The sequence below is a fragment of the Chironomus tepperi genome, unplaced genomic scaffold (genome assembly GCF_022539635.2).
Source record: "Chironomus tepperi strain 1889 unplaced genomic scaffold, CSIRO-AGI_Ctep_v1 contig_427, whole genome shotgun sequence".
NCBI classification, from domain to species: domain Eukaryota; kingdom Metazoa; phylum Arthropoda; class Insecta; order Diptera; family Chironomidae; genus Chironomus; species Chironomus tepperi.
The window spans coordinates 459337-471643 of record NW_027226549.1 but is presented as its reverse complement, the minus strand read 5'-3'; the positions used below and the strand labels follow the sequence as shown (position 1 = coordinate 471643).

Sequence of the window (12307 nt, the reverse complement as noted above, 5' to 3'; positions counted from 1 at the left end):
GAAGCAGCATGAATTTTAATTAAGTGTCTCACTCGCGCACATTCTTGATGACTCTTATCTTGAAGCATAATTTTTAAACGAGAGAAAATATGGCAGAGTAATTTATGGCATTTTCATAAACATTCCTCGAATGGAAGGCAAAATGTGAACTTTTAGTCAAAAGCAATGAAAATTGCTTCACTGTGTGGCAAAGTTAGTTAGACTGTTGCCGTCATGGATATGCTGTGTACATAGACAGACCTTTGATGTTCTCATAAATTGAAAAAAATATCTTTTTTTTGTAGATTCCTCTTTTTTGGCTTTTGATGTTTTCAGCAATTTTTTAAACAAGGTCTGGGATTCAATTGAATTTAATTCAGGATGAAATGCATTGGATTTGTGCATGCATATTTAGAATCTTCAAAAAGTAGCCAAAAAATGATGTAAACTATGTTTATCCAGGCATTCATTCGACTATCTTTGTTGTATCAAAACTTCCAATTTTTTAGTAAAATAACTTCAAATATTTGAATCAAAATACCTCAAAAACTAGCAGATGTTCACATTCCTTGCTCCAATTTTTCAACAGTAATATCAATTCAAATAAAAAGCGAAGGCAGCACAGCACAGTAACAAGAAATATGAAAGGTCGATAGAAATAAAATATCGAGAGAGTGGAAATAGAAAAAACAATTTTTAGAATGAAAAATCATGTCCTGAATAGTTTTCCACAGAAAAAAATCTCCGTGCCCAAAGCATCTCGTCAATATCCTTAAAAGCATGCGGAAAGGAAGAAAAAAAAATTGAAATAGAATAAAAAAATTCCCAAAACTAAAAGCGATAAAATTTTCCATTTTCGAAAATGTTATTGGGCATTGAGGATGAATAGATGAGAAGATGAACATGATATTCGGTATGGGGGTATGTATGAGGATTATAGAATATAAATGTACGTGGAATTCCCGAGATGTACATACAATTTTTAGGATTAATTGAATATTTATTTGGAAAGGAGTCTGTTGGGGTAGTTTTAACTCTGGTAAGCAAGGATCTGCGACTGATTAGTCACATTTTAATCAATTTGGATTATTTTCGATCATTTTGATAACCACCGTGACTTTCTTAACATGTGACAAGGTACACAAAATCATAAATTAGCGTCTTATGCTTCAACCGGGTGTACCAAGTCTTCCAAGGTGCTAGGATAGCTAATATGCTGCAAAATCTCATATAATGTTCAAAATAATGAAGACCTGAAGATATCATCGAGTGCAAAATTTACAATAATATTCCTGTTAAACCCCAAACTCCAGAGTATATCCTTAAATGAGGAGAATGAGTTCCTCGGGAACCTCTCTCCTTCCCTCAGTCGATTTCTATCAAAGACTGTCGGTGGGTTGTAAAAACGAAGGCAAAAAGCACATGACTCTTCATCATGATTATACTAAACACGTATCATGTGTATATATGCAAATGATATTGATGCCACTGTATGGTTGAAATTGAATACAATAAAAAAAGCACAATATTTTACTACATAATATTCATATCTGCACGTTTGTATGTGTGTCTAAATGTTATTCTTTTCCTGCTCAGCTACAGTATATGAGATAGCAAATATGAAAATTTTTTGAAACATTTAAATACTTAGTTTCTTAGTACGGATGAAGAGAAAATAGATTCTTTTTTTTTGTGTGTTTTGGGGTAGAATTTTTGAGGCATTAACACTTTGGAAAGGTTGTGGATTTTACATAATGGGTTGGGAAACAGAAGTTGATGTCGACTGATGTCGAGCCGACTAAAAGTGGGGCTTTTGATCGAGTATGTTGATCCCAAACAGCACAAGATGGTTAATCGATCTAAAATCCGGCACTAAACGAGATTCTAGCTTGAAGCCGAATTTATATCGAATCCGACATCAAGTCAGAGTCATTCCGGCTAAGGACTAGATTTTGATTAGTTAACCAATTTGTGCTATTCAGGTTCAGGGATTGATTTCAATTAAAAGTCTAACTTTATGCCAAAAAAATGGAAATTTATAATTTTGCGACCATCCAGAACCTTTTCAAAGTGTTATCGCCTGCCAAAAATAATACTTTCATTTTTTATAATATGTACAACATTTACATGTAGATAGATAGGTCAACATATAGCGATGGGATATATAGAACAATTTTCCAACATTCAACATCCAAAAAACCACTAAATAAACATTAAAATTTACTAAAACTATACACCAAATGATACAGAAAAAATGGATATACGAAAAAAAAAATTTATTTAATTTTCTACATCAGATCCAGATGAGATGTTTTAATTTTAATCCTTTTTTTCTCATTTTCATGCTACTGACCCTTTTTTGTGATATTTTTCTCTCTCTCTGTTTCTCTTATTTTATGATAATCATTTTACATAAACATATTATATATGTACATCATATAAGGATATGTGTATGAGCAACACCCGGTATAATTTTGAATAAAATTCAACAATTCTCATTTTCATCGTTCGTCATTTTTGCCGGAGAAAGGATCAAGACAAAGTAAGTTTCAATATGGACATTAATGAAAGGGTTCTTCCTACTCGCATGACAGAAATATGATAAAATGAGTAATAAACTTTGTACGTTCTTCTTCTTTTTATGCTTGCACTTGTTCCTTTTGTTCCCTTTTTTTTGTAAAAAAGTTAAAACAATCTTTGTTGCTGAAGATTCTTGTGCTTAAAGTTTCTTTTTTATTCTTTCTCTTGCTTTTATATGGTGTGAAAATTATGCAAGCTGGTGGAACTTTTGCATGGTTGTTTGAAAAATTGGAAGCTTTTGCATTGGAATATTCTATAGCTTGAGTTTTATGGTGTTACTTATGATCATATGCATCTTTTACGTATTAAAAGAGTTTGAAGTCAACTTGGATTTTGTGTTGAAAAGTCGATTCAAGTCAATTCGACTTCATAGAAAATTCGAGTTGACTTTGAATTCACCTTACTATCTGAAGGGCGGAGGAGGATGACTGGAGGGTCAATAGTCGATGTTTTGAGATAAGAAGTAATTGAACTGTCAGAAATATCACGTTAATCAAAAAAATATGGGATACTCTCTCAAATGGATGCAATTCTTCAAGTTTTAACTAAATATCGGCTTAGATATTCTTAATGGATTCCAGATCTCGACGTCGACTCGGATTTTATATGAAAAAACCGACTTAAGTCAACTCGACTCCATTTAAAATCCAAATCGACTTCGAGCTCTGATGATCATATGCAGGGTTGTTAAAAGCAGAATCTAGTGTGTTTTGAAAATTTGTCACAAGTAAAAATGTGTGGATATACACATATATCCACACATATCCACATATTTTTCCCTGTGCACACATGAAATATGTGACATATGTGTACACATTCTGTAAAACAGAATATGTTGCAACAACCCTGATCATATGCATCTAACATTAACAACTGCTCAAAACTTCTCGCAATCCAGTGCTACACATAGGAACACATTTGAAACACATGAAGCAGTTGTCTCAGAAGTTGTTTTGATAAGAATATTGCGAATTCAAAAAAATATCCCGAACAACACTCGGTGTTTGTTAGAGCATTACAACGGCTCCGTTTTGACGACAAAATACGAAGTTGTTCTGACTTGGGGTTTCAATCCCTAGATTGGATTGCATGTTATCTCAGAATCAATCGCTAGATTCAGTACAATTACTGAACATAGACATCCTGAGGTGAAAACACCAAGTTCTGAGGGCACCGTAAAGACGGATTTTGACCCATTTTTATACCGAAAAGTGCAGTTCTTCGCTTTGTGCCACTCAGGCAAATTAATGGAAACTCTTTCAAAAAATTCTCAATTTTCGGTTATAAACTGCATTCATTTACCTTCAACTGAACATCCATTAAAAAAATTGTTACTTAACAACTACTCAAAACTTCCTCGCAATCTGAATGTTCACAAATATTTAAACTCAACTTGAAAAAAAGAAACTTCCAACTTTTCAACAATAAAATCGCAACTACTTTTTCAATTTCATTATTTCTGGCTATTCAATTTCGCCGGCACTTAATTCTCATTCTTCCCAACCAAAATGCCTGAACGAGACATATAAAAAGAAGAAATTAAATTCACATTCCCAAGCTAAATGCGAGTAAGCACAAAAAAAAGAAATTATTTGCAATTAAAACTTTTTTTTTCGGTTCCAACTGATGCAAAAAAAAGAGAGAGAAAGAAAGCATGAAGGAAGAGAAAGAAAAAAAAAGCACAAAATGCGAGTGGTAAGTGGAATGGCTTTGGAGGCGGCAAAAGAGCTATTGAAACTTTTCTTTCCAAATGATTTTTTTTGGTGAGTCCAAGCTGTATTTTTTGAGGGAAAGTTTATAAGAAGACGAAAAGAGGAAAATGAGAACCTTAAAAAAAATTTTTCTCTGTGCTCGTTAAAGAAATTTCCTTATAATCATCTTCTGTGGCTTTTGAGTGTTGTCCTTTCGAAAAATTTTCTGAGATGTTCCTTAAAGAGTTTTTTTTTTTTTACTGAAAAATTCTTTTCGGTCCTTTCTCGACTCTATTTTTTTGGAAGTGGAAACTTAAATAACTAATTGGACGAGAAAGGAACAGAAAATCTTTTTCGATTGGCTTTGAAAGTTTTTTTGTATTTTTTTTTTTTCGAGCATATTACAAAAAGCAACAACAGCAAAGGAACGGAAAAACTTACCTGGACGGGTTTGCTTTCTACCTTTTCGAGGTGGCATTTCTATATCATTTTCATCAAATGGCTGTGCACTATGTTCTCTCCTTAATGATCCTTGATGTGGCGGCATTAGTCGATCACCAAATCTGGATTGCATTTGTCTAGGCATCGATTGACTTCGCATACTTTGCTGTCTTCGGTCAGGTCTCTTCTCATCCATTTCATCGTCAACTGCATACTTATTACAATACATTGGTGCTTTACATGGCTGTTCTTGCTCAAATTCAATCATTACTGGATCACGACGCATCATTCGTCGGTCAAGTGATTGTACGCGTGATGCAGCTGTAAAGATGGATATTACATTTCAAACTAATGTCTACACATCAAATACTTACGTCCGCCACGTGACACCCTTGGAGATCTATCCATTCTATCCATACCCATCTGTCGATCTTCTGAATATCTCATATGCTGTCTATTTGGTGGTTCCTTCTCTCTTTCTCTCATCCTTTCACGTCTTGATATGTGCGCCCCTTGCTGTTCAACATCATCATCATAATCATTATCATAAAGCTGTTCATTTTGATAGTTTGGGAATCTCTCTCTATCAACGGTATGCCGATCAGCATATCGATTGTCATTTCTATAACGTGTATCGCATGATAATGATGGACCACCACCATTACCGCCAGGTCCAAATCGTCCATCACGCATTTGTTCACGTCTTGGGCGTTGTAATGATCGACCACGCATTTTCTCTCGCTCATCATAATACAATTGCTGTTGTTCACCGTTACCATTTGCTCCGGAGTATCTGAAAATAATAAAAAATTATTTTATGTTGTTTTGTTTCAATTTTCTTTGGGTTTAAATATTGATGGTTGGTTGGTGGAGGATGTGGATTGTTTGGTTGGCGTTTTGGGTGATGATGAGGAAGTTGGGAGGTTGAGAAACTTACAAGTTTGGAAGTTCCTTTTTCAGGCTGAGAAACTCCGTTGTATTTGGCGGTATTTAGCGATATTTGTATGGATTACCGAGGAGTTTCTTAGCCTGGTTCATTTCAAATCATGCATATGGAGCTAAAATTCATGAAAACTCAAATGCGTCTCTATACCCACCCCCAATAAAGCCACAAACAACCCAATAACTTCATCATAATAATTCCATCAATATTTTCATTTTGTCTTTCAATTGTTCTGCCTGTTTTTCCCTTGTTTTCAATAATTTTTTTAAGTATTCAATGAGTGTAACAGCCGACAAAGATGTTACTTCAGAGATAGAATATGAAGGATAAAAGCAAGTAGCAAAAGCGACAATAAACGACATCTGAATTTTTATATGTTACAGTAATGGTCCTATTACAACACATATATGAGAGTGAGTTCGAGGACGCAACAAACAGTCTGTTGCCCAATAATATACAAACATTTGTAATGGGTGACACAGCGAATATTTATGGTTTTAAGATGATGATGATTGTCGTCAAATGTATGAAAAAAAAATATTGTATACGTTTATATAAATTTATTGATGCTTACTCGCTTATGGAATACATTTTAAGTTGAATGGGACATTTTGAAGGAAAAGCAATTTTGTCAATTCACAAAATGTATTCGAATTATAAGGCATTAAATCTTCTTCGATATCTTCCGCCATTCTAAATAAATACATCAAATAAAAATCGCATCAGTATGTCGGTAGGAGGTAGATGTTGAGAGTTCCCTTGATTTATTGTGGATATTTTCAAAATTATTGGAATCAGCAGATTTCCAAAAAATAAGGCAACAAAGTATTCTAACCTCAAAAATTAAGTCTAACTTCACACAAATCCCCATAAACATGGATTAGAAAAAAAGATATTTCCCGTCCACTTTTCAACATCATCAGGAAATTAATGAGGCACAGTAAATTGCCTACTGCTTGCCTGCCTGCGGTTTCACATTTAGTTCAATTTGATTGTCGGTCGGAAAATTGCGTACATTTCATTTTTTTTTATTGAACGCTGCAGGTAATAATCATATGGCAAATAAGCATATATTTGCAATTGAAAAAATTAAATTTTATGGTAACGCGTACCGTCTATAATGTTGCTAAGTGCACTGGCTGATTTGAGCATGTTTCAGGACTATATTCATTGTGGCTTTTAACTCTATTTTTTTTTTACTTTTGTCCGATATAAACTTCTAATTTCCCAAAAATTCAACATTTTAAATGAATTGAAAATTAATGGAAAATTTTAATGATGGTTTCAAAATGAAATTGGATTATTTTGAATATTTTCCACTTTATTTAAACGATAAAATGTGTAAATTTTGTTGTGGAAATGGTTGTTGTTGAGCAATTATTATATAATTATGTATTCTGAATTGTAATCGCTAAAAGGATTTAGATTTAAGTATTGTTTAGATTTAGTTTGTATTGGAACCTTATGTTCCTTTATTAATGCCATCCTAGAAGGTAAAGAGTGTGCTCTCATGAGTAGAGTAAGGTGAGAGCAACGCTTATGAGTATGCTGATCTGGGATATGTATTAAAGATGAACAAGGTATCGAGAGCATCCTCTTTGCTCTTCTTTGGGCCTGTATTGACCAAAACGGGGTGCCACATCACACCAGTATGTTGAATTAAAAAAAAATGCTGCACCTCATGTCGCGGCTTACTGGTCGTGGTTAACCAAGGTGAGCGCAAACACGAGGTCATGACGAAAATAAAGTCTAGATACCCCTGATGTATACTGGAAAATGGTACGCCATTAAAAATAGTCATCTCGGCTCTTTGTGGATACTTCCATGACAAGGGCCTATCCAGGGGTTGCTCGTGGGTCATAAACCCAAAAAAAAAAAAAGAAACAAAATTGCCAAAATCAACCCTAAATGTTTGTATTTTATGCAAAAAACTATCTGACTATGCCCCTATTCCATGTCATATTGACATTTGGCCGTCAGCATGACAATATAGCGGTGCCTTACCGAATAAGTCATGTTGCTTGGGATTCATTCATATATTTTACAGCATAATCTAAAAAACATGCTATAAATTAGCATAATAATTTATAAAAAATTCATCAATCAATATAAAGCATGTAACTAGATCCAAGAATGCTAAAACTGTCTATATAAATTGTTGCACCTTACAAACGAAATAATCCAACAAAATAAATATAATTGAAGTATTCCATTACAATCATGCAAGTAAAAGAGGTTTAATCAGCTCCATCGAGAAAATTTCTCTTCATTAAAATTAATGAATAATCGCACATAATCATCGTCATCATCATAATCATTATAGCATAATGGATATTGAATGACATCAATGAAAATGATCCTATTTTTCTGCCAATTATTTTCTCAATCAATTTATCTCGTCTCTCTTATCTCTTCTACTCTATTTTATATATATATCTACAATTTTATATGATTGTGATGCCTCAAATAAAAACATGTACAGTACTGACATCAGCGTAACATAACATTATTTTCCATGATGATAAATAAGGCATGATAACTTCATTTACATTTACATATTTTACTATTCAATATTTTCCGACATTTTCCAATTCCAATTTTCTATTCATTGTCGTAACTGCCATTGACGATGCATTTTCGATTTTCAATTTTAATTTTCTATTGCACAATTTTGGGAAAAACGTTTTTTTTTTTGGGTACGGAAAATTTTCATCGATTTTAAAGGAATTAAATTTATAGCGTTGACCTCAGAAACAACTACAAAAAGGCCATTAATTCTTGAAAAACTAAAATACACCTCCCCACAATTGAAATAAAATTCAGTGTAAAATGCAAAACAAGTTGGCAGTCACATACATGAGAAAATGTAAATAGTCACAAGTGAATCGTTGATGTTTTTTATCGGAGGTGAGAAAAATCAGTTTTGTGGTTGAGCATATGAAAATATTCCAAAAAAAATTTTTATATCATACCTGCAATCCATGTCAGAATATGCATGACCCATTCTACCTTTATCATCCTGTCCCCTCTCATAATATGGATCAATGCCAGAATCCGTTGAACGTTGTGATGCTCTCATTGATCGTCTCATTGATGCTTGATTTGAGCGTCCTGAATAACGTCTGGAATTTTTTAATTGAATTTTAAAATAAATCAATGAGGAACAGAATTGAACTCACGAGGAGCGTTCTTGAAGAGCAAGCTGTTGCTGTTGTTGCAGCTGTTGGCGCCTCATCATCATTCGTCGTTTTTGTTGTTTTTTTGGTTCACGTGTGCAGACGTAGCAGCAGACTCGCCAATATATGAATCTGCAAATATTTAATTCATTTAAGGTAAAAAATTGATTAAAAAACTACATAAATAGAAGCAAATCAATGCATTTAGGGTTTGGTCATTCAATCAACATGAAGTGAAGCAGCTTGTTCAACTCAATTTTATTCTAGCTCAGTTAATCCTCAAACATTTTAAATATATCCCACAGATGCTGTATTGGACATGCCAAAAAATTCACATTCAATTTTGATTATTTTTCATGCCGCAAAAAACTTTTTTAAGCCTCAAAATTCAATTGTAAACTTTAAATCACGATCCATATAGTAACAGGAAATTCTATATCAGCGTCTGTCAAGAACTATTTGATTTAATGTCATCGGGAAAAGAAGATTACAATTTTTTATTTTATTTCATTTTCCATCCTAAAACCGCTACTTTTTTGTGTAGCATCTCTCACTTTCTACATATTGTATATTGTGTTGCTGATTGGACGTGCTTGCACATCTATCGTATTCAACATAATACTATATGCTTGAAAAGTTGTATTGAAGCATCGCAACAAATAGCTGAATGAGTAGTAGTGCGCGGCACAAGTGAAACTTCATAATGAAAATACGATGTGATTTGAATAACAACAATCTGATTTTCCATAGCAAATGCCAAATAAGGATGAAGAAAAAGGAGAATTGTGTACTTTCTTTCTGGTTCACATGTTGTTTTATGCGACGAGATTCATATTCACTCATTGTGAATGTTTGTACTTTTTATGTCTGTACTTTGTGTATCACTATTTTCTAGCGCTTGGCAATAAATATATTCATGAGAATTCTCAAATATTTGATGCTGATTTTTCATGCTTTATGTGTAAAAAATTTCACAAAAGAGACTAGTTTGTGCTGTGATGGCTGATACATTAGTAATGATTAGTGGCTCACAAAGAGAATGGAATGCTGCGGATTTTTGGATGCTTGAATGAAATGGTTCCTAAATCAAAAATCAACAATCAGGCCTTGAATTATAAATTATTGTCAATATCAGCGAAAATTTTAGAAATTAGGATTGTTTGCAATTAGAACTGTTGAAACTTTAGTTTGCAGTCAAAATACAAAATTATCGCAGCAGATAATCAATAAAAAATCATCAAATAATGGATATTTAATCCATCAGCAGAACTTGTTCAAATATTCAGACTCAATGCCAGTTAATTTTTGTTAACATATTCAAAAACTGACCATAAGGTCAAAATGTGATTTATGAAGAGAATACTATATGAGTTAATATGAGCTGAACATAAATGCATCGTACATAAATCATGGCTTATTTAAATTATCATGGTTTAAATGCTGAATAACAGTATTGATGGCAATGATGGCGAAGATAAAGCATGAACAAGATTAACTATTCATGTCAGCATTTTTTCATGAAATTCCTTTTGTTTCACAACTTAAAATAGTTTGTATGAATCTCAACTTCCAGACAGAAAAAATCTATGCTTGTTTAAAGAACTATAGCATTTAAATCTTGACTGACATATTTCCTGAATAGACAAAATACCGTTTGAGCTAGTCACCAACTTACCTTTAACTAATTATAACGAATTTTGTCCACTCACTCTGTGCTTTGACTTCAATTTGATAAATGAACCCCAACATAATAGCATATGCTCAATGAGTATTTTACGGTACCTAGTGAACTCATTGGTACCATTGAGAATATAAGGAAGATTTCTATGACCTTTGCCTTCAATCATAAAACAAAACTCCTCAAATATATTACCTGAACGAACTGGCCATTATGTCACCAATGTTAGATAGACATAGCAACATTAATGGAATCCCTACAATTGCATAGAATATTGTTGATATCTTTCCTGGAATGGTTTTGGGCGCAATGTGACCATAACCTAGAACAATACAGAAAATTTAATTTTATTAGTTAAGTTATTTAAGCTTTTAGGGAATTTTATACATTTTTAAGTTTATACATATTTATTAATGGTTTCATAGAGGAAATTGAGTTATGGAGTTCGAGAGTTGAGTAACCCCGATTTTTTGGTAAATTCCCGACACAAATGAAGAAGGCAAAAATAGGTGGCTTACATTTGATGATAATAAAAATGGTTTAGTGCAGCCTTAAAAGCTCCATAACGGAACTTTCTTTGTTTGTGTCGCTCGGGATTGTATTTTGCCTTGTTACACGACAACAGTTATTAATAGATTCAACATTTTTTTCGATTTTTTAGATTATCATGCGGTTCCAGCTAAAATGCCAGCTTCAGGTACCATCCAAGGAAATCCATGAATCACAAGTGATCTATTAACAAAGTAAGTATTAGAACATACATTTTTTCATTGAAGCAGGTCCTAAATCCAATTATTTATTGCATTTTTGTGAACGACAGCTTTAAAAAATGTAAAAACTTCCAGAATGCTTTAAAAAGTTCCAGAACATTTTAATTTAAAAATAAGTTTCACCCAGTTTCTTTTGCCTCGATGACATTTACAATAAGATTCACTGGAAAAATGAAAATTCGTCATTTATTAAAAAATTTTATTACATTTCATATTTCTCGGAAAAATTTAATTTAATATTTTCTCCAACAATGGAATATCGCAGCATCATGCTTTTATGCTTTCATGCCTTAACAATTGATTATGTATTTCAATAAAAATGTCCAACAATAATCAATAAAAATACTTGATGAAGACTTAAAAATAGACTCTCGAGTTGCTATTCTCATTGTCAACTATTATTGATAAACAATTCAACTTTGCCATTCCTTTTATGCATAATCTTGCATCACTTTCCATCATTTTTTGCATTAAAAGTTTTGCTCCCATTTTTTTATATTTCCTTTGCATTTAATTTCCCTTAGTTCCGTTTTTTAATGAACGCCTCAATGACTTGAAAAAAGTTTTATTTTCATAATTTTTTTCCGTTCTCAAACACTGACAATGAAGGAACATTTCAACACAATGAGACAACTCAAGTAACATTTAGCATCATCTAGCTGAATGTCAGTTTTTTTTTTGTCATCTGCTGATGACATAAGGATAATGAAAAGTTTTGATTTATTCTCTCATATTGCTTGACTTTTTATTTCAATTTTTTTAAAAGTCTTTTTTGTGCTTTTTTGAAATTTGATGGATTTTTGGGAAGACAATGAATGATTGAAGGGTTTTGTCAAGTTTAGCATCTATGACAAGTCTGTGTAATTTCAAAAGCATTGCTAACCGAGCGGTAGGGTCTTTAAATCTGACTTTTTAGATGGTAAAATAGCTCGTGTACGAGCAAAGAACTTTTTGGAGGAAGCTATCGATAGAGACAGTATTGCACTTGGTATTGGTAATTGGCAGATGGAAGTCAACGATCTATACGGTTAGCGAATTAAGTAAGTAAG

General features: G+C 32.8%; 1 protein-coding gene across 5 annotated transcripts in view; it reads right to left on the bottom strand.

Annotated features, from left to right (window-relative positions):
- The window catches only part of LOC139097678 (uncharacterized), an 87485-nt gene that overhangs the window by 12265 nt on the left and 62913 nt on the right, over positions 1-12307 (bottom strand). For all 5 annotated transcript variants that reach the window (XM_070649588.1, XM_070649587.1, XM_070649586.1 and 2 more), the window contains exons 5-9: positions 10684-10810; positions 8814-8942; positions 8607-8756; positions 5066-5484; positions 4692-5012 (exon numbers count right to left, since the gene is read on the bottom strand). In XM_070649588.1, the coding sequence (XP_070505689.1) occupies positions 4692-5012; positions 5066-5484; positions 8607-8756; positions 8814-8942; positions 10684-10810 (1146 nt within the window). The remainder of the gene's footprint in view (positions 1-4691; positions 5013-5065; positions 5485-8606; positions 8757-8813; positions 8943-10683; positions 10811-12307) is intronic.